The sequence below is a fragment of the Macadamia integrifolia genome, chromosome 11 (genome assembly GCF_013358625.1).
Source record: "Macadamia integrifolia cultivar HAES 741 chromosome 11, SCU_Mint_v3, whole genome shotgun sequence".
NCBI classification, from domain to species: Eukaryota; Viridiplantae; Streptophyta; class Magnoliopsida; order Proteales; family Proteaceae; genus Macadamia; species Macadamia integrifolia.
The window spans coordinates 33,192,078-33,218,301 of NC_056567.1; the positions used below are offsets into that span (position 1 = coordinate 33,192,078).

Sequence of the window (26,224 nt, forward strand, 5' to 3'; positions counted from 1 at the left end):
GAATATAAAGTGTACCATGCCCTCAATAACTAAGCCCGATTAGTTAAATGGGCGGACACGGTGTAGCCTTTGAAAGTCTTCAAGCCCGATTAAGCCCGACCGAAACCGAACCGGCCCGACCGGTTGACACCCCTAATTATATCCATTTAGATTTCATTTCTTTGACTAACACAGGGTTACAACTACTTGGCTAGAGCGATCGATAGCTAAATTTCGTTCTTGCCACCTATGTGTTTATGTGTAGAAATGCGTAACCATTTCCTTATTTATTTTTTGGTAAATTGATATGGGAAATGAAATAATCCAGGAAGCTGATTGGCGGCAAGGCCTTCAACTTAGGATACCTAGCAGCCGTTGGCAAAACCTACAACACCACACGAGACGAGCGAGGACATGGAACCCACACCCTATCGACCACGGGCGGAAACTTCGTCCAAAATGCCAATATCTATGGAATCGGCAATGGCACGGCCTCGGGAGGATCACCAAGGGCGCGCGTAGCCTCATACAAGGTGTGCGGAGAGCCCATCGGAGATAATTCATGCTTCGACGCTGACATCCTTGCCGCTTTTGATGCCGCCATTCACGACGGTGTCGACATTATCTCCGTGTCCCTGGGAGGTGACACTACCAACTACTTTAATGATAGCACGGCCATCGGTTCTTTCCACGCCGTCAAGAACGGTATCGTTGTGGTAATCTCGGCCGGAAACGATGGTCCGGCAGATGGCACAGTCACCAACGTGGCCCCCTGGCTGTTGACCGTGGCCGCCAGCACCTTGGACCGCCGGTTCCAGGCCAATGTGAAGCTTGGCAACAATCAGCAGTTGAAAGGGCAGAGCCTCTCCACGGTTTCCCTGCCCTCGGTCGGCAAGATGTACCCTCTGGTGATTGGTGTCATCGCTAAAGCGAAGAACGCTTCATACCGCAACGCCAGTTACTGCAAGCCTGGGTCGCTGGACCCGGAGCTGGTAAAGGGGAAGATAGTTGTGTGCAAGATGGGTGGTGCGGACAAGGCTGCGGTCGACGCAGGGGCTGTGGGGATTATATGGGTTCACGAGGATGACTCTGTGGAGCCCGAATCTCACAAGATCCCTGCTTCACATTTATCAAGTACAAACGGTCTTGCGTTGTACAAGTACATCAACTCGACGAAAGCACCCACGGCATACATATCACCGGTCAAGACGAAGCTTGGTGCGAAGCCGGCACCTTTGATGGCCTCATTCTCCTCTCGGGGACCCAACAACTTGACCCTCGAGATTCTCAAGCCCGACATCACTGCACCAGGGGTGCATGTCATGGCTGCCATTCACCAAGCTGACGACGAAGCCATCACATATAACTTAATGTCAGGCACGTCTATGTCTTGCCCTCACGTCGCTGGTGTTAGTGGCCTCCTCAAGAAACTCTACCCACATTGGAGCCCCGCCGCCCTCAAATCTGCCATCATGACCACCGGTAATGTTTAAGCCCCTTTTTTATGATTCTTCTCATTTTGGTGTTGTGTTGGTGATTTTATTATGGGATCATGTGATGTGCAGCAAGTACGAGGGATAATAGAAGGAAGCCGATACTGAATTCGACAAAAAAGAGAGCAAACCCATTCAACTATGGAGCTGGACAAGTTCAACCCAACAGTGCCATGGATCCTGGCTTGGTCTATGACCTAACAACCATCGACTACAAGAACTTCTTATGTGCCATTGGCTACAATCAAATTTTAATAAGCCTCTTTTCCGAGACGAAACTACCTTACACATGTCCCAATCCCGCCATTAGTCTCTTGGACTTCAACTATCCTTCCATCACAGTACCCAATCTCTCCGGCTCCACCACTGTGACGAGGAAACTGAAGAATGTTGGGTCTCCAGGTACATACAAGGCCCAGATTCGACCTCCCTTAGGCATTTCTATTACGGTGGAACCAGCTATCCTGACATTCAATTCGGTTGGACAAGAAAAGACGTTCAAACTAACCATGAAGACTAAGCAACCTGGTTTTGCTAAAGACTACGTCTTTGGCGAGCTTAAATGGTCTGATGGGATTCACAAGGTCAAGAGTCCGATTGTGGTTAAGGCAGCTGCAACATAGAGTTTCCTACTTTCTTTACTCTACCTGCTTGGATGATATGAGATGAGATGAGAGAGATGAAATGGTCTATCCATCCAGTAATATAGTAGGAAGGAAATCATCATCCGTTTTCAGTCTCAAAGTGACAAAGACTGCCTATGATCAACTTTCCTACCAATATCTCCACTCTTAGAAGAAATCAAAGGCTTGAAAATATAGAACCACATTTTCTTACATTTTGATACGCATTTCTAAATTTGTGCTAAAGTTTCACCTTTGATTAGAGGGAGATCCTTTCAGAAGGACTCACCTAGACAATAGTGGTTTAGCTAATGAACCAAAGACTGAAATAAAATTCAAAATGCAGGTCCATGATGGAAATTACAACTTTAATTGAATAGAAATATGTTAGTCAATAACAGAAATTGCCACTGGATAGCACACAATTTTTAGTAAGAAAATGCATTCCAAATTGAAAAGGTGGTGGGGAGTAGGAAGAAAAGGTTCAAGCCAATATCAAACTTTGAAGGCATTTCAGTTTCCCTGCAATCTCCATCTCTGCTCCATCTGTCTCTCTCACATTCAGCATTCCTATCACGGTCACTATGGAATGTCTCACAAAATAGCAATTCAAAATGATTCAGAAAAAATTGCACAAATCAAATGCTCTAGATTCATTTGTAAATGCATTCCATTAGGAAGTGATCATTACTTATCTTTGATCTTGAAGCAAAAGGAAAAAAAGAAAAAAGGACAATAGTTATTATAACAGTTTAGCATGATGACTATTCAATCCTTAGAAGTTTGATTTAAAACAAAATATATATAAACTCCAGCTATACATCATTTGTATAAGAGATCAAAACATTAAACACTAAATTGTTGTCGTCCAATGGTTCGCATCAACATTTCCATTTGAGCCTGAAGCGTTCCAAATTGAGCCTTTAATTCAATAATCTCTTCCTTTTGTTCATTGATCTTTGCACTTTGCTCATAAATCTTTTTGTGTTGTTCATTGATATTCCCCTTCAACATCACAACATCAGCCCACAGATGTGCATTGCATTCTCTTGAGGGAGGACAAGATGAGGAACAAGAGCCTCAAAACCGAGATCTCTTGAGTGCAAGTGTTCAACTACACTTTTGTGAGAGAGGTGAATCTTCATGTAAGTGAATGTATGTGAACATCGCTGATCCGCAAATATGGTATCTATAAAATAAGGAGAAAGAAAATAGATGCAATATCCACGGACTAGGGGCGTTCACGTACATTCGCATATATGAAGATTCACCGGACTCCACTTTTCTCCAATCTGTTGTCTTGGAAAGTTCATCATTTATTAAACCTTGAATAAATACTATGAAAAAAAAAATTACCAAGATAGAAACCAAAGGAGTAAAAAATTTAGGACTAAATTTTCTTTAAACCAATGTAAAAGAAGAATTCTATCACTGTGCTTTAATGGGTGCCAGTGAATAGTGAAGGGCATTTTCAAACCTTCAACATACAGGCCCTGTTTGTTTAGAGTGGAGTATATAATTAGAAAACCTAACAAGTGGCTCACCATTTAGTGTGGGGTGAGAGACAAGAATAGAAAGTGGGAGGCAAAGTAGACTTTTCCATTCACATGAACAATGCAAATGTTTGGTTGGTTCAACTGAGAGAGGGAGATAGAGTATTGTGGAGCATATAAAATATACTATTTCGTACCATGATTATTAACAATGTCAATTAGTGGGACTTTCGAAGGGGGGTGGAATGGAGGACACCTCAACACAAGAAAAGAATGGTGGTCCGATTACTTTTCCACTTAGCTAACCAAACATCTTAATATCCCATGAAATGGAAAAGTAGTTACAACTTTCCGATTCCTTAAATCCCACCTCATACCCTATAAGCAAACGGAGGCCATGTGAGAGTAATGATGATTCATGGATGAACTTTCATTACCGGTGAAGAAAAATTTTCCAATAAAATTACGTGGAAAAAAAATTCAACAATATATGGAAGGCTTTTGGTTTTTAATTTGTTTTGAGTTTGGAATTTGGATCACCTACTTATATAGGTCCGCTTCATGCATGAACAAGTGATGATATATTTTCTTCTACTTTTGGAATCAAGAGAAAAATAGAAAAATATAATAAAACAAAAAATAATAATGAGATATATAATAATTGATTATGTGCTTTTTTTTTTCTTCATTTTTATTTTTAATTTTTATTCTTAACTTCCAAACATAGCCTAAATGCTCTTCCATGCTGCAATTAAGAGTTCACATAACAACTTTAAACACGTATCACCAACTAATAACAGGTAAAACGTACACATCAGATTCCACATGGAAGCTTGTGATATGACACTTTTCAGTTGTCTTTAATTTTGGTTTTTCTTTTATCAAAAATAAAATTTGTTTCTCCGCAGCCAAGTAGAGAGAGAATGATAGGGTGTGAAAAAAATTAAAAAATAGGGTCGAAGAATCAATTTAAAAAACATTCTCTTATTTTTTACTCACTGTCGGTATCAATCCATTGATATAGTGTCAATCAAGAATTGGGATTGATCAACATCAATACCAATCCAATAGTGTAGATATTATTTTTTGGACAAACTTTTTTTTCAGCGATGGCTGAACCGAGGATGGAACCATCCAGATGTGATCCTCCTCTCTCCCACTTCTCTCACCCCTATCATTTGGGGGTGTCGATGAGCCGAATGGCATTAGGAAAACTCAGTCTTCCTCTGTTACTATGATATGGGAATCGTCCAGATGTGACCCTCTCCTCTCCCACCTCTCTCACAGCCATTTTGCGGACGCTTTTGTGGGATCCGTATCTTAAAGTGTGGTCGTATATATGGTCAAGGGTTCACAAGTTTTTATTTTTGGTGGAAACACAATTGAAAAGCACGGTTCTGGTGGCTTAGACTTTTAACTAACATACCATTTTCAGGAGCTTGTCATCTCATGCACTCATTGCCTCATCTTCCTTTTCATTCTCGCCTTATGCTTAAGCTCAGTGATGCTTCTCACCAGTGGCTTTCTTTTTGATTTCCTAAGCTTCTTTAGCAACTCTAAGTAATTGATTGCATTCACAGACCTAGTTGAGAATGCGGCAGTGGGATGCTTAACAGTATTTTTACCCATATGATTCAATGATAAGTTCTGCAAAATTAAGTACTGGCAAAGAGAAAACAAACCTCAGGTATATAAATCAGAACGTTACTTTGATACGGCAATAACATAAACAGTACCAAGATTTGTGAAAGACTGCCACACACTTACCGGGTTCTCTCCTTTGTGAAACACTGGATAATATTATGTCTCGAAGGAGGAGGAGGAGGAGGAGAGTACCATGAGAACCAGTTAATAGGTTAATAAAAAGGGTAAATTGGGTATTCAAAAATAGTGGGGGAGAAGATGTAAAAATCTTAATATACGAGACTATCAGAAAGTAGTTTGGGTTAAGGGGGTCTGAGTAAATATAGGCCAAGCATAGAAGAGTGATTGTAATTGCCCCAGTTAATTATTTGGGTTTTCCATCTGGTCTAAGCTTTCCTATTTTTAAGATGGGGAGTGGATTTCTATCCAGTTTAGACTTTCTTTTTTTAAGAAGTTTTGTTTAGAAGGCTAAAAAAATCATCAGCAGTTTGAGGATGCTTTTGAGGGATCCGGATCATAAGTTGTGGCCATATCAATGGTTAAAGGGTTCATGTCAAGACCCTCAATTTCTCTGTATATAATCCATAGGAGAATAGATGAGAATGAAAACGTTCCCCTACCACCTCCAGCCGTTGTTGAGAGGTTTTCCTCTCCAAACAGAACTTTTAGAAGCAGGGAAAGGAGAGGCAAATCTACAGAGAACCAATGGGGGGGTTCTCATCAAGGATTCCGCCTTTCCTTCTTCTTGTTTTGGTTTTCTCTATGTTGCAGAGACCCAGTTTCGCTATCAAACAGGCAAGCATTCTCTTACTGTTCTTTTTCTTGTTGTTGGGTATAATTCTGATGATAGATTTTACTGATAATGCTGCAGTCTTATGTGGTATACTTGGGATCACATTCACATGGTCCAGAAATCACACAAAGTCATATTGACCTAGCCGCACAATCTCATTACGAGTTTCTCTCAGATTTCGTTGGAGGGTAAGAAATGGTTTTTTCTTTCAGATATTGACTTCAAAATCTCTTCTTCTTCTTCTTCTTTTAATATCTTCTTCTCCACATCCCTACCAAACACAGCCCCGAGGCAGCCAAAGAATCGATTTTATACTGCTACACAAAACATATAAAGGGTTTTGCAGCGACCCTTGAAGAAGAGAAAGCAGCTGAGATCGCAAGTACGAACGAAGCATGATCACTCAATAGTAATTAATTTGTTCTTTTTATTACGTTAAACTTTAATGGATGATCATCGCTTGGACTTCAATCAATGCAGAGCATCCCAAGGTTATATCAGTTTTCCCAAACAAAGGAGTGAAATTACATACAACCCGGTCGTGGGATTTTCTTGGATTGGGGAAAGATGGTGCAGCTCTACCTGGGTCACTATGGGAGAAGGCCAGATATGGGGAAGATATAATAATTGGAAACCTCGACTCTGGTAAGTTCGTTACACCCTTTCTTTTTTCCTTTTACTATTATTATTATTATGGCAAAATGGTCGCGGTACGTACAGAAAAATAGGAATGCGGAACGTTCGGATCCTGATGAATGTTCACGTAAGTGATATGATTGACACACATTAAATATGTTAATCCTACTAACAGAGCTGTAAATAGTTACAACTATGTTTAATATTATTAATATTTCAATAAATAAATAATAAAAATCCCAATATAAGCGGACTTTTCCTTTGATTCCGCTTAGAAATCTCGATCCTCTCTCTCCCTCTCCTTGTTTCTTTTTCAAAGTCGTTCCTTCTTTCTTCTTCATTTTTTAGTGCTCTCCAGTCTTGTTGAAGTTTTGTTTACCAATCTCACTGAAGATTTGCATCCATGGTAAATTCTCACAGGTTAATAATATTTACCCAAGAATTAATAATAAAATCCTAGATATTCAAGAGCTTTATTTACTTTATAAATTCAAATTTGTCCTCTACCATACATGCAAGCTTTACTGTCCAAATCCCTTCCCTGATGATTAATATGTAAACATGGTATTTGGATATGTGTGGCCAAGTCTCTCATATGCTCAGTGCCTGAAAATAGTTATGTTAATTTTTTTCTTACCTTATCCTATTTTGAGAGAGAGAGAGAGAGAGAGAGAGAGAGAATTGAGATTTCCTAGCAGAATCGAAGGAGGAGTCCGCTTATATTGGATTTTTATTTTTTTATTTATTTATCTATATAAAAAAAATTAGACAAGTTAAGTAGCGACGTCCGTCATCTCTCCACCCTAAAAACTAGGAATCAGTTACAATATAAAAAACTAATAGATGGTTTATATTAATCTAATATTAAATGGACAGTTAATATTAAAAGAAAGTGAAAATAAGATTGCAATATGTACGTCCTGCTACCACTCGCCTTATTATTATTATTATTATTATTATTATTTTTTAGTTTGTCCCATTAGCCTCCTGTAGAGTGTAACCTATCCATTAATTAGGAAAGAAAGTATAGCCTCACGTTGCACTTACTTGGTTGCAACCGAGGTAGCAATCAAATTTTTTCCTAGAGTGATGGACTAATTATGAGGTGTGATAAAATGGTTTTGTATATAATAAGGAGTAGAGGTATAAGTTTGGCCTTGATAGCCTGAACCCACCCGCCCTGAACCCGAACAAGGCCTAGACTAAGGGTCTGTTTGATAAAGTTTCAAGAAACAAGTTTCTGTGTCCAGAAACCAAACAATAAACGTTTAATAAAATTGTTTCGTTTCACTTGTTTTCGGAAATAGAAATTGAAATTTCTACCTATTTATATTTCAAGAAACGACCCAGGAGAAATAAGTAAAACTTGTTTCGCCCTCTCTGGAAATGACTCGTGGCCATTCTTTCGCTAGTTACTATCGACTTCTAGAAACATGACTTATCAATCACCTTCAATTCCATTTCTGTTTCTAGAAACGAAAATTTATGTTTCTGTCGTTTCTTAAAACAGAAACGTTATCAAACGTGCCCTAATATTTCTAACCCTGAGGACAGATTAGGGTCAGGGTTGGGCTAGGCTTGAGTTGAGGCCTAGCTCAGCGAACCCAACCTGACCCTAATTTTAACCTTGATTTATATAAAAGTAGGGAGGTCATTTCATATGGGGTGTGTGTGAGAGAGAATGTGTTTAGTGTGTTTTCTAGCATACCCTCCTCTCATAGCTCAAAGGACCTTTTTTTTATGACATGGCTCAATGTATCAAATGGGCTAGCTAGTAGTCCAAGCATAGGGCTAGCAGTCACTACTGACCTGCGATTGGTGGCTCCCACTGTTCATGCGGAGAGTACCATGTGCTACTAGATATGGACTACGACTGGGCAGACCCCGTCTGCCTTTGAGTTCCAAATGTGGCGATTGTTGTTCTCCAACATTGACAAATGTAGAAAAGCCTTCTCCGATACCAAATGAAAGCTAAATCATGAAAATTTGGTTAAACATTTAGCATGAACTGAAAGTGATTTTAAAGATTGGAACCTCAAACAAAAATTCAGTTTCTAGTTATTTTTTTTGTTATTGTGCTCTTTCCCATTATTTGTTGAATCATTTTCTGTAATTTATGTGTTGATATGCCTTGATGATGTGGTAAGGTGTTTGGCCGGAATCAAAGAGCTTTAGTGATGATGGGTATGGACCCATTCCATCAAAGTGGAAAGGAGGTTGTACGGACACTAGCCCTAACGGAGTTCGTTGCAATAGGTCAGGTCCCTTTCTCACTTTTCTTTCCTCCACTTTCCCCACTTTTAGGAGATGATATATTATGTTTTTACCATTACCTAGGTCAAGACACATAACAAAAACATTCCCATCAATTTTTATGAGGAAAACAAAATATTGAGTTTCTTTTCACCTGTGGTGAAAGAGGTCTTCTCTTGTCACTGCCCATGGGTGTCTAGAAATAATGGAGAGCATTTCGGGACCTCCAACATGTAGGGGGGAGTAATGAATATGATATATTTGTGGGTGTTTCCTTCACCCATAATGAAGTTTCTTTCACCCACCATGAAGGAAAACTTTTTCCAAAAAGAAATACTGACTATTGTTGGGATTTCTTTTGAGAGAGTACCAAATTAAAGTCTACTAAAGTAGTTCGACTTGATCCATTTAAGTTACTCCTAACGTCTTATAGGATTCGATTCTAATGTGAGACAATGTAACAAATACAATAAGCAAAGTTTGTTGGATTGCCAAATTTGGAATTATTACATTAATAAGAACAGAAGCATAGTCGTCTTTATTTTGCTCTTAAACTACGTGGGATGTAAATATATAGTAAATTAATGAAACAAATCCTACAATTCGTCTCTATAAATATTATACTGGTAGGGAAGGTTATCATACCACCTCCATTGACTCTTCTTTATCTATTTTAACTGTTATAGACTGGGATTTTGACATGAAAAAGTTATGGGTACTAAAATAGATTTTTGGTCTGGAAGTATATATAAAAGATTAATTAATTAACAAAAAAAAAAAAAAAAAAATGACCACAACGGTTTAAGAAAAAACAACAAACTATTAACTAGTAGTTTAATATATTTTCTAAACCTTAATTAGATTCAGATAATGATAATAAGACTAGTAATCAGGAAAATATGTTTTTATATCTAACTTTTTTCTCTGGGGGTGAAAATATCTAAGCTAATGCTATATGGCTTAGTTAAATGAATACTTTTTTTTTTTCTAGAAGTCAATTTTTATTAAAAAAGAAAAGAAAAGAAAAAGGAGTAAAAGAGTTTCACTTAGTAGAGAGGGACCCCCACCTTCGGCATTGCCATCAACAGGGGTCCTTCATCACTAGTATCTGTAAAATCTAAATCTAGACATAGATAAGATATCATTCTTAATTTTGTCAGATAAATAATGAGGTAACTCCTCCATAGTTAAATGAATAAACAATAGGCAACATGCAAAAATAAAATTCCCAAAACAAAAATTGTCTTTAACTTTAGGGAGAGGGTTCCCTACATGTTAGTGTTGAATTTAGATTCTTTCCAACGCCTTGGGGGTGCTAGGATCTCCCAATGAGGCCTCTCTAGAAAAGCTTAACTCTTATGCTGGAGAGGATCCAACAGCCCTACCAAGAATGGGGTAGAATCCGAATCCTGTGGAACACATCCTTAAAACTAAACATTAGAAATCTAGGGATAATCCTTTCTTTAAAGGTGAACATTAGAAGCTTTGGATATTTTTGAAACAGTTGCAGCATGCTAATTGAGCACATTTGCGTAGAAATCCATTCGTGCCTCATCTTCTTCTCTGAGCATGACATGTAGATAGGGTATTTGCTTAAGGTAGTAAAAATTTTCTCTTCAGATCAGGCCAAATCTGTTAATGTGGGAGAAATCTTAATTGTCACATCATAGCGGCAGAGAACGGTATTTTCTATATAAAATACATATAGTCAGGTAAGAGAGAGAAAATAATAATAAATTCATTGTGAGAGAATGCCCGGTACATTGATTGCTTTGGAAACTTTTCTCTTTACTTTATTTTGATAAAAATTTGATATTATTATTATTATTATTATTATTTTGATAAACAAAATTTAATATTAATTCACCAGAAGTAATTTTTTTTTTCTCTTTTTTTTTTGGTTAAAGGATGTAGACACAATTGGACTCAGCCAAATCTCCAAGAAAAGATGCTAATTCAGTCCCTCCCACCTTCGGCATGACCCAGTAAAGACTAAAAAAGCAATTAACCCAAAAAAAAAAAAGTACTCAACTGAAATTTTGATCTGCATTGTGAATCGATTTAAAGCTCATGATTGACCAAAGTGGGGAAAATGATTATAGGAGAATAAGTTTCAAAATTAGCAATCTACTTAGCCAGATAATCACAATCTAATTAGCCTCTCGAAAAAAATGTGAAATTTTCTATTCACTAGAAGCAAGGTAGGGATAGAGAACAATCTAGTGTTCCCAAACAAACCATAGGACCACCCCCTTAGATACTAAAACCATCACAACAGCGCAATTGCACTCCACCCTCAACTTGGATATATTTAAATCCTTGGCCATCTCCAATCCAATAATCAGAGCTAAAATCCTACCCTGAAGTTCGTTTTAATGCCCAAAAAATTTCTAAACGCAAAAACAACCATTGCAAGGTTGTTTCTGAATATACCACCACCTCCTGATTTTCTTAGATTACTCAATGAACAATTGTCCACATTAAGCGTCACCCGATTGGCATTTGATGGACACTAGAAAATTTTCAATTGGATTTCCTTTTCCCATTAATTAATGGGTCCATCTTGCTCTCATCAATTTGGTGAACTAAAAATTTGTAAGAAGCCTCTTTTATCCCTTTTCTTATTCCCCCAAAAAATATTTAATGCAGTGTTTAATTATAGGTTTCCTATCATTTCATATATCAACTGCATTAAATGAATTTTTTTTTCCAGCTAAAGGTCATCAAAGTGTATCATTAAAAGAGAATGGGAAATTACAAACTAGAATCCATTTGGATCACAATTCCACCTTCGGCATGGTCATCAACAGAAAAGAATTCAAAAAAAAAAAAAAAAAAAGGAATTACATTAATCGGTATCTAGGTCTCTGTTAATAATCCCAACTTATCTTAGAAAGAATAAAAGTCGACAGAGCTTTATCCCAGAAAGAAGTAACTTGAGTTTATGCTACCCTCCTAGCCAATATATCAGCATTAAATGATTTTCAATTTTTTCAAATAGTGTTGTATTTTTAACTTAAATAATTTTTGGGAAGAAGATGAAAAGAGGAAAAAAAAAATTACAAACTTCTTTGTTTCTATTTACTTGAAATAAGGGGGAAAAAAACATTGTTTATAGTTTAAATAAAAAAAAAGGGAAAAAACTATATACATTGTTTACATCACGAAATTTTTTAATAATCCTAGATATTCTTATAATTAGTTATGTAATTATTTATTTATGGGAGAAAACAAGCAAGGTATTCTATATTCTCTCACAATGATTTTTTTTTTTTAATTCATTCTTTTTCATTTAAAAAAAAAAAAAACTAATATGGTAATATTATGTGTGTGGATATGCAATACGCCGCTCGGAGAGTCTTTTCCCTTTATTTATTTATTGGATTGCGGATTTTTACTTGGTTGCGTGACCACCATGCTAATGTGGATTTCAACGAACCAACATGCACATGCATCCAATTAGTAATTGGGTGGCCTTTTTTCTCGGTAAATTGATATGGAAAATGGAATGATACAGGAAGCTGATTGGCGGCAAGGCCTTCAACTTAGGATACCTAGCGGCCGTTGGCAAAACCTTCAACACCACACGCGACGAAGACGGTCATGGAACCCACACCTTATCGACCACGGGCGGAAACTTCGTCCAAAACGTCAATATCTATGGATTCGGCAATGGCACGGCCTCGGGAGGATCACCAAGGGCGCGTGTAGCCTCCTACAAGGTGTGCGGTGTGCCCGTCGGAGATCATGCGTGCTTCGCCGCCGACATCCTCGCTGCTTTTGATGCCGCCATTCACGACGGTGTTGACATTCTCTCCATGTCCCTAGGAGACAACCCCACCAACTACTTCAATGATAGCATGGCCATCGGTTCTTTCCACGCCGTCAGGAACGGTATCGTTGTGGTAGCCTCGGCCGGAAACGATGGTCCGACAGAAGGCACCGTCGAAAACTTGGCCCCCTGGATGTTCACGGTGGCCGCCAGCACCTTAGACCGCCGGTTCCAGGCCAACGTGAAGCTTGGTAACAATCAGCAGTTGATAGGGGAGAGCCTCTCCACGATTTCCCTGCCTTCGGTCGGCAAGATGTACCCTCTGGTGATCGACGACTACTGCATGCCTGGGTCGCTGCACCCGGAGCTGGTAAAGGGGAAGATACTTGTGTGCCCGATGGGAACTGAGGACAAGGATGTGGTCAACACAGGGGCTGTGGGGGTTATAATTGTTCACGAGGATGACTTTGTTGAGCCCGATCTTCACAAGGTCCCTGCTTCGCATTTATCAAACACGGACGGTCTTGCGTTGTACAAGTACATTAACTCGACGAAAGCACCCACGGCTTACATATCACCGGTCACGACGAAGCTGGGTGAGAAGCCAGCACCTTTGATGGCCTCATTTTCCTCCCGGGGACCCAACAACTTGACCCTTGAGATTCTCAAGCCCGACATCACTGCACCAGGGGTGGGCGTCTTGGCTGCAATCAACCCAACTGATGTCCCAGCCATCACATATAACTTAATGTCAGGCACTTCTATGTCTTGCCCTCACGTCGCTGGTGTTAGTGGCCTCCTCAAGAAACTCTACCCCCATTGGAGCCCCGCCGCCATCAAATCTGCCATCATGACCACCGGTAATGTTTAAGCCTCTCTCTTCCTTTTTTTTTTTTTTTTTGTATTGTATTGGTGATTTTATGTGGTGTGCAGCAAGTACGAGGGATAATAGAAGGAAGCCAATGATGAATTCGAAAAAAAAGAGAGCAAAACCATTTGACTATGGAGCAGGACAAGTTCGACCCAACAGTGCCATGGATCCTGGTTTGGTCTATGACCTAACCAACATCGACTACAAGAACTTCCTATGTGCCATTGGCTACAACCAAATTTTAATAAGCCTCTTCTCAGAATCAAAGCTGCCATACACATGTCCCAATCCCCCCATCAGTCTCTTGGACTTCAACTATCCTTCCATCACAGTACCCAGTCTCTTCGGCTCCGCCACTATGACGAGGAAACTAAAGAATGTTGGGTCTCCAGGTACATATAAGGCCCAGATTCGACCTCCCTTGGGAATTTCTGTTACGGTGGAACCAGCTATCTTGACATTCAATTCAATTGGACAAGAGAAGACGTTCAAACTAACCATGAAGACTAAGCGACCTGGTTATGCTAAAGACTACGTATTTGGCGAGCTTAAATGGTCTGATGGGATTCACCAGGTCAAGAGTCAAATTGTGGTTAAGGCAAAATAGAGTTTCCTACTTTCTTTTCTCTATCTGCTTGGATGATATGAGATGAGATGAGATGAGATGAGATGAAATGGTTTATCCATCCAATAACATGGTAGGAAGGAAATCATCCTTCGTTCTTAGTCTCAAAGTGACAAAGACACTACTTATGATCAACTCTCTTACCAATCTCTCCTGTCTCAGAAGAAATCAAAGGCTTGAAAATATAGAACCACATTTTCTTACATTTGAACCTTTGATACACATTTCTAATAGGAATAAAATTTTCCCACGATATCACTGTACTACTACCGTCTCACATTGTTTTTATTTCCTATCATGACCATGTGGACATATATACCATTCTCCGCACTGCCATTGGTGTGACGTGTAAGATCCCCCCACCTCTACACTAACATCGTGGGAACCCTGTACCCTCCAAAATTTAGCTGCTAGAATTACTAAGATTGTTCTGATTATAGTTCCAATTTTTACATCAAAATCCAATCTTCTTTCTTAATTATTCCCAATATGATGAAAGATGCATGGTTATGTATACGCATATTTAAGGTTGGAAGAAGCTTGTGCTAAAATTGAAGGATCTTAAAACGAATCCTTAATTGCTGAAGTGGCCACACCATTAAAATCGGGACCTTGCAATAGCACTGCCATGAAAAAAATTAAGTTCTTTAAAAAAGAAAGAAAGAAATGAAATATGACCTACCAAAAACATTATCACATTTCAGATCCTCAATGGAATGGTATCTTCTTATTCTTTATGGTACTCACAAATTTCAGCATCATTTGCTTACAAAGTTGATGGGCATTCTATTATCAATATTTAGAAGAAAGCGAATACAAATCTTATCACTCATTTTTTTTTTTAATGTTAAATAGACAAAGGAGGTTTTTTCTAGGGGGGGGGGGGGGGTGGGTGGGGAGTGGGAGAAGACAAGATGAGGAACAAGAGCCTCAAAGGCAAGATCTCCTGCCTGTTCTTCAACCTGGTGCACAAAGCAGCTGTATTGAAAATTTCATCATTCATTAGAACTTGAATAAATACCATGAAAAAATACCAAGGTAGAGACCAAAGGTGTAAAATATTTAGGACTAAGTTTTCTTTAAACCACAGTGGAAGAAGAATTCCATCACCTCTGGCTATCATTGTGCTTTAATAGGTGTCAGTGTAGGTGTTAGTGAATAGAATAGCAAAGGGTATTTTCAAACCTTCAACGTATAGACCATGTTTGTTTAGTATGGATTAGAATACCTTACAAGTGGGTCCCACCTTTTACTTTGGGGTGAGAGACAAGAATGGAAAGTCGGAGGCAAATGCCCTACCGCAAAAGGGGGTTTTGACGCAAAATTTCTGTCCCAAATACTAAGATGGTGCCGTTAATACCCTTTGGGGATGGTAAATTTGTTGTCACACATGCGTCTTTGTAATTGAAGTCCCATAAAGTTAGAGTGGATAAATTTTTCCGTTGCTAACAAGCCAATTGCTACAATTTTTTAGACAGATATTTTTGTCAAAAGAAAAAAAAAAAAAAAAGAGACGAAATTTTCTATCTTAAATAGTGTGTTGTTAGGGCATGTAGTGACGGTTTATTTCCGTTACAAAAAAGCATAAATTATTTGAGATATTTTTTCCATTGTAAAAAATTTCAAAACTGTCTTTTGGGACGGATTCTCTTGTCACGAATAGGGTCCTCCTTCTAGAGAGAGAGAACATCACTCTCAACTAACAAGGGCTGTAATTTTTAGGGACGGCAAATTTCCGTTCCTAAAATTTGTCTATATATATAATTATGATTTTTTCATATACATATTTACCTTATTGTTACACATTAGTAGATCCAACTAGACATTCACTGATTATATCGTCCAAAAGTATTAAGATTAGATAAATCTATACAAATTAAATATTTATATCATCTTCAAACAAAATAATAGATAAAACTATTTTGTTCCCAAATCTCTTAGTACGTCCTCAACATTCAACTGCAACCAGTAGCAACTCTAACCTATTAAAATTAGGTACGATAAACATTAATTTAATGTATTGAGTGATTGCCACTTTGTTTTAAAAAAAAATAAAAAAATTGAGGTAATAGTAACTCTATTAAATTCTAACCTTCAGTTTTAGTATTAGTTGCAGTCTTATGTGGTATACTTGGGATCACATTCACATGGTCTGGAAATCACACCAAGTCACATTGATCTAGCAGCAGATTCTCATCACCAGTTTCTGGCAGGTTTCGTTGGAAGGTAAGATATGGAACTTTCAGAAATTGACCTCAAAATCAACAGAACCTACACAGGACTATCATCCCTGCATGTATAAATAGGAGCCCGGTTACAAGTCTTGAAACACAATTGAAAGCATGGTTCTGGCGGCTTAGACTTTGTGAGCAACTGATACTAAACTCTTAACTACCATACCGTTTTCAAGGGCTTGTAGAGTAATCTCATGTACTCCTTGCCTCATCTTCCCTTCCATTCTCGCTTTATGCTTAAGCTCAGTGACAATTATCACAAGTGGCTTTCTTTCTGATTTCCTAAGCTTCTTGGGCAACTCTTAAGTAATTGAATGCATCCACAGACCTAGTTGAGAATACGGCAGTGGGGGTGCTTAACAGTATTTTTACCCATAAGATTCAAGAAGTTTTGCAAACTTATCTCATTATGGTCTGTGATATTTCGAGTTTGCCTTCCTAACATATTTTAATCTTGGAAATTCCATATAATAAGAGGTTGCTGGCCACGTCCTATAATTTCATAGACTGACTGTGCAAGATGAAGTATATGCTTCAAACTACATAATGGATCAGGTCCCCATACTCATTCTCGTGCAGTGTTTGATCCGCACTTGGACTCCACTTAATCTTTATATTCTTTTAACTGTTTTTTTTTTTTTTTGAGTGGAATCAAAGTGTGGATCATATACCGTACGAGGACCTGATCCGGACTCTAATCTACAGAATTTCTAACCTTTGAAATCTCATTTACCTGAGAAAAAAGGACACAGTCAAACCCCATTTTTTTCAAGTGGGAGGCCGAAGAAGAAGGGAAGAGAGTGAAAGGGAGGAGAAACTCGAAAATTATCTGAGAAAGAGCAAGAAGAAAGGGGAAAATTGGTGTTTTGCTACCTCTCAATCTGATGAGAGGAAGAAGAAAGGGTGCAAAACCCTAGAATTTGTTTAGGATGGTATCTTTTAAACACATTTTGCCTTATGGGGCATCCGAATGGAGCTATCCTACAAACAAAGGGATCTAAAATGAAATCTCACCGTCCACCTGTCATAGGACAGGTGGCCAGCCTTGAGGCCCTCACTGCCACTCTCCATCGGATCTGCTCCCTTCAGACGGTTTTAATCCTTCACTTTTTTATTGAAATTTGGCATGTGAGAGAATCATCCTACATTCTGTGTGCCCTCAATTTTTTTTTGTCTCACTTAATCTGTCTTGTGGAAGATGGTAATGTCATTTAAAGAAAGCTTCTTATTTGGGCTGCAAAAGAAATCAAAGCTTGAATTACAATATAAATTCACATTTCCATTCATGTGAGACACATTTCTAAGTTATTTTTGGCTAAATTTTCACATAAAATTACAATGAGATCCTCTCACAAGTCACAAAGGCCCACCATTTTCCACCATGGAATAAGTCATGAAGCAGCGAATGCTAATGGCATTTATAGTGATTTATCTCTTAAAAAGAAACTAATAAGGTAACTATCATAGCATATTATGAAAACCTCCATAAAGGAGGTTAGATCACATTTTATCTGGATATTTTGGCTTCAATTCTCAGCCTAATTATTGAGGCAGATGAGATAAGCTACTTGCCATTCCAGAGGAGGTGAAAATTAAACTGGTTGTTTTTCATCTGGATCTAAACAGCACACTGGGTCTAGATCTCCGAATCCAGGTGGTTTTCCAGGGTTTTCTATCTGGTTTGCTAGAATTTACTAGGGCTGGATATATGTGCAGCAGTGAATATTTTTTCTTAAGGAGTGGTGATGAACGTGTCAACGGTAATTTTATAAATTTAATTCTGAAGGTATTAGTTAATACCATGGAACCTCCATGGGTAGTCTAGTTGGTAAAGGATCTTTGTCTCAAGAAGCATGTGGTTTTGAGTCCGACTCTTCTTACCTTTTTGGGGCCACTTACATGAAGTGTTTAGTGTTCTTCAATGCTTTCATTGAAAATTGAATGGTTCTCATTCAATCTCCGTATGACCTTCTCCATACGATTGTGGGGTTAGTATGGACCTGTAGGGTTAATTTTAGATGGCTAAACAATTATTAGCAGTTTGATGTTTCCTATTGATGATGCTTTTTTGAGTCTGGTGAGTTTTCATGAAAGTGAAGTGGGAGTTCCAATTCACTTACGTTAGAATGTTGACACATGTATACCGGAATGGTGTATCCAACTTTCTAAATATTCTCACGAACAAGAGAAAAATGTAAGTAATCCCTAAAAAAAGGGAAGGTTTGTGTTCCTTTGATTCCCCTAATTTAGTTCATATTATTACACAAGGAGATTATTTTAATTTCTTTTTTTTTTTCTTTCTTCTTCTTCTTCTTCTTCTTCTTCTTCTTCTTCTTCAACACTCTCTCGTTCTACAAAAAAAGCTACATATGCAACTCTCTCTTGGTTTAGGACTTCGTTTAATATAATTTGTGAAAGACACCCAAATTTTAAGATGTATCAATCAAATGGTAAATCTTTCATCATACTACAAACTTATCCTTTTAGTTTTCTAAGTCTTTTGATTTATCACCATCCAATTAAGCACTCTAAACCTTTGGATAATAATACATATGCCATAGCAATGACTTAACTATGTTGCTTTATTTTAAAAAGAAAAAGATGGAGAAACCAATTGTAGAGATTTTAAATAGCAAATGGAGCAACATAGAAATTTATGTGTAGAATGAAAAAACGTTGAAGAAGAAGACGAGAGAACAAACAAATTAAGGTGATCTCTTTTAGTATAGGAATCAAATTACCAATGGATCAAAGGAGCATACATTCCGTTTTTATTTTTTTTATTATTTAAATCTGGAGAATATTTAGAAAATTGGATTAACCGTTTTAACTATTCCGTTACAGATATACACATGTCAACATTCTAGCATAAGTGAATTGAAACTCTCACTTCACTTACGTGAAGATTCCCTGAATTTTTTTTTGAGATCCGAATCTTAAGGTTCTGTCATCTCTCTCTCTATATATATATAATCCATCAGATAATTTCTTTCAATAAAACCGTTTCACCACCACCTGCCGTGGTTGAGCATTTGGAAACGAAGGAAGGAGAAGCAAAACTACAGAGAATCAATGGGGAGGTTCTCAAGGATTCCGCTTTTCCTTCTTTCTGCCTTATTTTTCTCCATGCTGCAGAGACCCACGTTCGCTATCAAGAAGGCAAGCATTCTATTATTACTGTTCATCATCTTCTTCTTCTTCTTCTCTCTCTCTCTCTCTCTCTCTCTCTCTCTCTCTCTCTCTCTCTCTCTCTCTCTCTCTCTCTCTCTCTCTCTCTCTTTTGAGTAATAGATTTTACTGATAATGTTGCAGTCTTATGTGGTATACATGGGGTCACATTCACATGGTCCGGAAATTTCACAAGCTGATCTTGATCTAGCGGCAAATTCACATTACCAGTTTCTTGGAGAATTCGTTGGAGGGTAAGAAATAGAACTTTCAGAAATTAACTGCAAAATCTCTTCTTTATTCTTTGGAACTCTGGTTAAATATCTTCTCATCTTCTCCATACCCTACCAAACACAGCGCCGACCAAGCCAAAGAATCCATTTTTTACAGCTACACAAGACATATCAATGGTTTTGCAGCGACCCTTGAAGAAGAAAAAGCAGCTGAGATCGCAGGTACAAATGAAGCATGATCACTCTTATCTTTTGTTCTTGTTTTATTACATTAATTAAACTTTAATGGATGTTCATCTCTTGCACTTCAATCAATGCAGAGCATCCCAGGGTCATATCTGTCTTCCCAAACAGAGAACTGAAATTTCATACAACCCGGTCGTGGGATTTTCTTGGACTGGAAAAAAATGGTGCAGTTCAACCTGGTTCAATCTGGGAGAAGGCCAGATTTGGGGAAGATACAATTATTGGGAATCTTGATGGTGGTAGGTTTGCTACAAGTTATGTCGTCTTCTTTCATCATCAGCACTTATATTCTTTCACTTGACCTATATTGCAACACAGAAAGTAAACAAGGTAAGGTCTTAACTCAATGTATGATCGTATTGAACTTAATACTTGGGAAAAGTGCATACCTATTCCTTAATACTTTTAAGGAATATTTTTCATTCAAAATGAAAATTTCAACCTAAGAATTATTGCAGTGCATGACCATATGAAAAACACTTCCTTCCATTTATCACAATGAGTAGTCATTTTTAAAATAAATCTTCATGTGGTGATTTCAAATTTATAGAACCAATTCCAACATGCACTTTTAAATTAACCATGAGTTTAATTCTAGGTCTAAATTCTAATTACCCTTAAACCTTTATAGAGATTACTTATTTCTTCAATGTGTGCATAATCAATAGGAAATGACGGAAATTCAAAATAGTTGACAGAAAGCTATAGTTCAGATTCATAAACTGTATATTACAATAAGATACAATACCAACATCATCCAAAATCTTATTCCAACTTAATGGGATCAGCCACATGGAGATTCCAAACAAATACGAATACGAGAATCCATGCAAAAAGATTGACGAGTTATGACATAAAGTACTTAATATTGTGTTGGATTGATGAAACAATGATCCCGAACATTTTCCTTAACGATAATTTTTTTATTTCAATGTGTCAGACTCATTAAGCATATTTTATTAGAATTGGACTGTCACATTGTATTAAAAAAATTGCCCAAGAAAAATACCCTTATAGCCCCACAACTTTCACTTTTAACTTGAAAGAAAAGACCTTACTATAATCTTTCAAATACTCCCACTGTGAAGGCAATACTAGGTCTTGGGGAATCTTAGTATATATCAAAATTCTTGCAATAGATACATATGAGATATTCTTCTATCAGGTTACCACTTTGGAATGGCATTTTTAAGACTTATTTGATGTAGCTCGAGGTCAAAATGAGTTAGTAGTCATTAGCTACTGGACTGAACCGAGTTAACTGATGTGATCTACAACAACTGCAAGAATAGAGAGATGGAAAAAAGGTGCTTCTGGTTTTATTATTTCTCAAGCATAGAGAGATATGGATTCTTATATTGCACTAGAACAAGGGACCAACCTCAATGCATAATACTCCCTCTCGTAACCTCTTCCCACCAAGGTGGTTATATGGAGGTTATTCTCAACCCTCACTCAACCGTACAAGTCAGTAAATGTTGGTGCGACAATGTAGGCCACATCAGCGCTTATATGCATTTCACCATGTAAATTTGTTCAAACATTTAAGAGAGCACCAACTGATATAGCTTTTAAAAGTTGAAACTTTGAAGAAAAATCCATTTTCTAGTTTCATTTTTGCTATTGTAACTTTTCCCATTATTTTTTGAGTCACTTTCTCTGATTTTTATGTTTTGATATGTCTTGATGGTGTGGTAAGGTGTTTGGCCGGAATCAAAGAGCTTTAGCGATGATGGGTATGGACCCATTCCATCAAGGTGGAAAGGAGGGTGTACGGACACTACCCCTGACGGAGTACATTGCAACAGGTTAGGTCCCTTTCTCTTTTGTCTTGCTTCTCCCATTTTCCTCAATTTTAGGTGATGATAGATTATCATGTTTTTCCACCATTAGCAAGGTCAAAACTCATAGGAAAAAGCATCCCCATCAATTTTTATGAGGAAAACTATGAGGAAAACGAGGGATTGAGTTTCCTTTCACCAATAGTGAATGGGGCATTCTCTCTCATCACTGCCCATGGATGATTGGGAACAGCGGAGAACATTTCGGACCTCCAACATGTAGGGAGAATGATGATGGTGGTAGATTCTTAGGTGTTTATGGTAAAGGAAAACTTTCACCGAAAAATACATTAACAATTAGAGGAATTTATTTTGGGATATTAACAGAAGTATACTAAAGTAGCTCGACTTGATCCATTTTAGTTACTTCTAACCTCTCATACTATTATTCTACCCAAAAATAAAATAAAATGAAACCACTCTTAAACTATGTGGTGAGGCTTCAAGTTGGCTGATTTGCTAAATGTGACAGTATTACATAAAGAAAAAAGTGTATTCATCTTTGTTTTTCTCTTAAACTAGCTATGTGGGATATTAATATACAGTAAATTAATTAAGCAAATCCCATAAATCATCCCTCGCGGGTCATGGGAATCTTTTCTCCAAATGTATATTATAGTGCGAAAAATAAATAAATAAATAAATATATATATATATATATATATCCATTTTAGTGCCATAATTTTTCCTATCAAATCTCACTGTATAAACAGTTGAAACGAATTGGATTACAATTGCATATCCAAATTCAGAGGTATTATGATCCTCTCCCAGCCTATATATATATATATATATATATATTAATTAGGAAAAATGACCACAACAATTGAAAGACATCAAATCCGTAGCTCCTACTATTATATTCCCTAAACCTTACTTATATTCAGATAATGATCATAAGGGTAGTAATCAGGAAAACACATTACAATATTTAATGAAATGAGAAAACAAGGAGGAACCATTCAGAAATTTCAATAACAAAAATTGTCTTAAAATTGTATGAGAGGTTCCCCGCCCTAAGATATTTCGGCTGCCGTTTGATCATTTACCACTGTTTGAATTTTCGGATCGAATCTCGACTTATTTCATTTCTCTCCTGTAATTTTCTTGAATGAGAGAAGGATCACATCCGAATATCGTCAAACTCCAATTTGAGAAAATTGAAACCATCAATAATGTTGTTCACACACACACACAGAGGAAGTACTTGGATGGAAGTCCAATTCCCCTTGAGTTCATCCAATGTGCATTTGATGGCCGGGAGGGCCTTAAGGTATGTGCAGATATCCCTTAACTGTCGGATAGGCGCTAAAGGAGCTGAAGGGGTTGGAGAGCAACTAGACCCCTCGGATGGAGATCAGCTAATCACTAGAACAAACATGGGAGACTAAGAGCTCTATAGGTGGGACTAGGATGCGAAAACAGTGTTATTTCAAGATTGGAGGGGCTTAAAATGGGGACAAAATTCTGTATCAACATCATTTAGTTCAGGGCACTTTAGTTAAAACGGGAACGACAAAAAAACAGAAACGTACGATACGGGTTTTAAACAGATAAAAACGATGAACGGTACAATAAAAAAAAAGGGAACGAAAACGAACGGTACGAATATTAAACGTGTAGTTTTCAAAAAAACGAAACCAAAAAAATGGTAGTATAATTATGCAATTTGAGAGATTATTACCTATATACATGCATCTAATGTTCCAAAAGCTCTAAGAGTCCCAAGATAAAATAGCCCAATGGGCTACAAGAAAATGAGATGTTGCTAACTTTAGCTTCTTCTTACTCAATGGGCTATAAGAAGATGAGATTTTTTTCCTATAGATATTATGGAAGTTAAAAACAAAAAACCAAGTATCATATTCTCTTCACTCTTCACTTTTACTAAAAGGGTTTTTTTTTTTTTTTTTTTTTTTTTTTTATAAAATTCTTATTTTACCCTTAAAAAACGGATAAGCGTTTAAAGCTGCCGTTTAAAATGGATTCTTTTGCCGTTTCTGTTTGTTTCCTTATTGTATAATAGCATACGGAAAAACGTGTTTTAAACGACAGAAAAACGCAATCGCGTTTAAAACGCGTTTTAACTAACAGTGGTTCAGGGACAGCTTCTCTCGATACATACGAAGGTGGCCTGCCTGTTGGGAAATCACATTATTAGACTCGATTTTCTAAGACCATTTCATTGTTGAAGGGTAAAAAAGTATAATTACAAATTCTGTTTGTAAATTTCTTGATGATTATAAATAGATGAACCCATGTAAAAATAGTAAAATCACAAATTATTGAGACACGCAGGTGGTGGTGCAAAAATTATTTATTTTATTTATTTATTTTTCTGGTATGAGAAATGGAATAATCCAGGAAGCTGATTGGAGCCAAGGCATTCAACAAAGGGTACCTATCAGAAATGGGCGAAACCTTCAACAGCACACGCGACATCGATGATGGTCATGGGACCCACACCTTATCGACGGCTGCCGGAAACTTCGTCCAAAACGCCAATATCTTCGGATTCGGCAACGGCACAGCCAAGGGAGGAGCGCCAAGGGCACGCGTAGCCTCTTACAAGGTGTGTGGTAAGGATAGCTGTTTCGAGGCCGACACCATCGCTGCTTTCGATGCCGCCATCCACGATGGTGTCGACGTCCTTTCTATGTCCCTGGGGGACGTCCCCAAAGACTACTTATCTGACGGCATGGCCATCGGCTCTTTCCACGCCGTTAAGAACGGTATCCTTGTGGTAGCCTCGGCCGGGAACAATGGTCCGAAACCTGCCTCGGTCTCCAACTTGGCCCCCTGGTTATTCACGGTGGCCGCCAGCACCATGGACCGCCAATTCCCGGCTTACGTGAAACTTGGCAACAATAAGCAGTTGAAAGGGCAGAGCCTCTCCCCGATTTTCCTGCCCTCAGACGGAAAAATGTACCCTCTGGTGAGCGGTGCAGCCGCAAGAGCCAAGAACACTTCGGAATCGGAAGGCAAGATTTGTGACGGGGCGCTGGACCCACTGCTAGTAAAGGGGAAGATAGTGGTTTGTGTTGACGGTTGGAATGGGGTGGTGGAGAAGGGAGTGAACGCACTCTCGGCAGGGGCTGTGGGTATGATATTGGTTCACAAGGTTGACGCCGATGTGATCCCCTCACTTCACATGCTCCCTGCGTCTCATCTATCAAGCAAGGAAGGTCTTATCGTGTTCGAGTACATAAACTCGACGAAAGCACCCATGGCTTACATCTCACCAGTCACGACGGAGCTAGGGACGAAGCCAGCACCTTTGATGTCCGCGTTCTCCTCCCGGGGACCTAACGTTGTGACTCCCGAGATTCTCAAGCCCGACATCACTGCACCAGGGGTGAGCATCATCGCCGCCTTCAGCGAAGCATTGGCACCCTCCGAACTGTCTTCTGATACTAGACGGGTTCCCTTTGCCACTATGTCAGGGACGTCCATGTCTTGCCCTCACGTTGCTGGTGTTTCTGGCCTCCTCAAGACTCTCTACCCCCATTGGAGTCCCGCCGCCATCAGATCTGCCATCATGACCACCGGTACGTACGTACCCCATATTTATTTATTTATTTCTCTCTCTCTCTCTCGTCTTAATTTATTATTTCTTTAATTGTGTAATATATATGTTCAGCAAGCACAAGGGATAATGTGAGGCAACCGATGTTGAATTCGACAAATATGAGAGAAACACCATTTAGCTATGGAGCTGGACACGTTCGACCGAACCGTGCAATGGATCCTGGTTTGGTTTATGACCTAACGCCCATTGACTACTTGAACTTCCTATGTGCCATTGGCTACAACGGAACTTCAATCAGGGTTTTTTCTGAGACGAAGCTACCTTACAGATGCCCTAATCCAGCCATCACTCTCCTGGACTTCAACTATCCTTCCATCACAGTACCCAAACTCTCCGGCTTTGCCATTTTGACTAGAACACTGAAGAATGTTGGGTCTTCTCCAGCTACATACAAGGCCAAGATTCGTTCTCCCTCTGGAATTTCTGTTTTGGTGGAACCAAAGATGCTAACATTCGATTCAGTTGGACAAGAGAAGACATTCAAACTAACCCTTACGACAAAGAGACCTGGTTATGCTACAGACTATGTATTTGGGCAGCTTAAATGGTCTGATGGGCTTCACCACGTCAAGAGTCAAATTGTGGTTAAGTCTGCTGCAACCTAACATAGAGTTTTCTATTTTTTTTTCTCTATCTGCTTGGATGAAATGAGATGTAAAGAGTCCTTATTTGGGCGGCACATGAAATCAAAGCCTTGAAAATATAAAACCACATTTTCATAATTTGAGACA

At 38.3% G+C, this 26,224-nt stretch overlaps 3 protein-coding genes across 3 annotated transcripts in view; all 3 read left to right on the plus strand.

The window, feature by feature from the left end:
- Positions 1–2,310, plus strand: part of LOC122093988 (subtilisin-like protease SBT5.4) — an 8,369-nt gene extending 6,059 nt beyond the window's left edge. Inside the window, exons 6-7 of the mRNA XM_042664557.1 lie at positions 308–1,461; positions 1,545–2,310. Of these exons, the coding sequence (XP_042520491.1) occupies positions 308–1,461; positions 1,545–2,095 (1,705 nt within the window). The 3' untranslated portion in view covers positions 2,096–2,310. The remainder of the gene's footprint in view (positions 1–307; positions 1,462–1,544) is intronic.
- A 3,572-nt stretch (positions 2,311–5,882) lies between these two features.
- LOC122093990 (subtilisin-like protease SBT5.4) lies at positions 5,883–14,387 on the plus strand. Its single transcript, XM_042664560.1, has 7 exons — positions 5,883–6,027; positions 6,104–6,213; positions 6,310–6,407; positions 6,506–6,670; positions 8,809–8,917; positions 12,432–13,546; positions 13,620–14,387. The coding sequence occupies exons 1-7, from the start codon at positions 5,938–5,940 to the stop codon at positions 14,162–14,164; spliced, it is 2,232 nt and encodes a 743-aa protein (XP_042520494.1). The 5' UTR covers positions 5,883–5,937; the 3' UTR covers positions 14,165–14,387.
- A 5,044-nt stretch (positions 14,388–19,431) lies between these two features.
- On the plus strand, positions 19,432–26,224 carry LOC122093982 (subtilisin-like protease SBT5.4). Its single transcript, XM_042664551.1, has 7 exons — positions 19,432–19,575; positions 19,729–19,838; positions 19,942–20,039; positions 20,138–20,302; positions 21,763–21,871; positions 24,269–25,452; positions 25,545–26,224. Exons 1-7 carry the CDS (start codon positions 19,489–19,491, stop codon positions 26,096–26,098), a joined length of 2,307 nt encoding a protein of 768 aa, XP_042520485.1. The 5' UTR covers positions 19,432–19,488; the 3' UTR covers positions 26,099–26,224.

Bases quoted from the DNA above. Each gene is read 5' to 3' on its own strand.
- LOC122093982 (XM_042664551.1), top strand. From the start codon at position 19,489: ATGGGGAGGTTCTCAAGGATTCCGCTTTTCCTTCTTTCTGCCTTATTT. The intron at 21,872-24,268 runs GTTAGGTCCCTT...GGAATAATCCAG, and splicing joins GACGGAGTACATTGCAACAG to GAAGCTGATTGGAGCCAAGG. The intron at 25,453-25,544 runs GTACGTACGTAC...ATATATGTTCAG, and splicing joins ATCTGCCATCATGACCACCG to CAAGCACAAGGGATAATGTG.
- LOC122093990 (XM_042664560.1), top strand. From the start codon at position 5,938: ATGGGGGGGTTCTCATCAAGGATTCCGCCTTTCCTTCTTCTTGTTTTG. The intron at 6,028-6,103 runs GCAAGCATTCTC...ATAATGCTGCAG, and splicing joins CCAGTTTCGCTATCAAACAG to TCTTATGTGGTATACTTGGG. The intron at 8,918-12,431 runs GTCAGGTCCCTT...GGAATGATACAG, and splicing joins AACGGAGTTCGTTGCAATAG to GAAGCTGATTGGCGGCAAGG.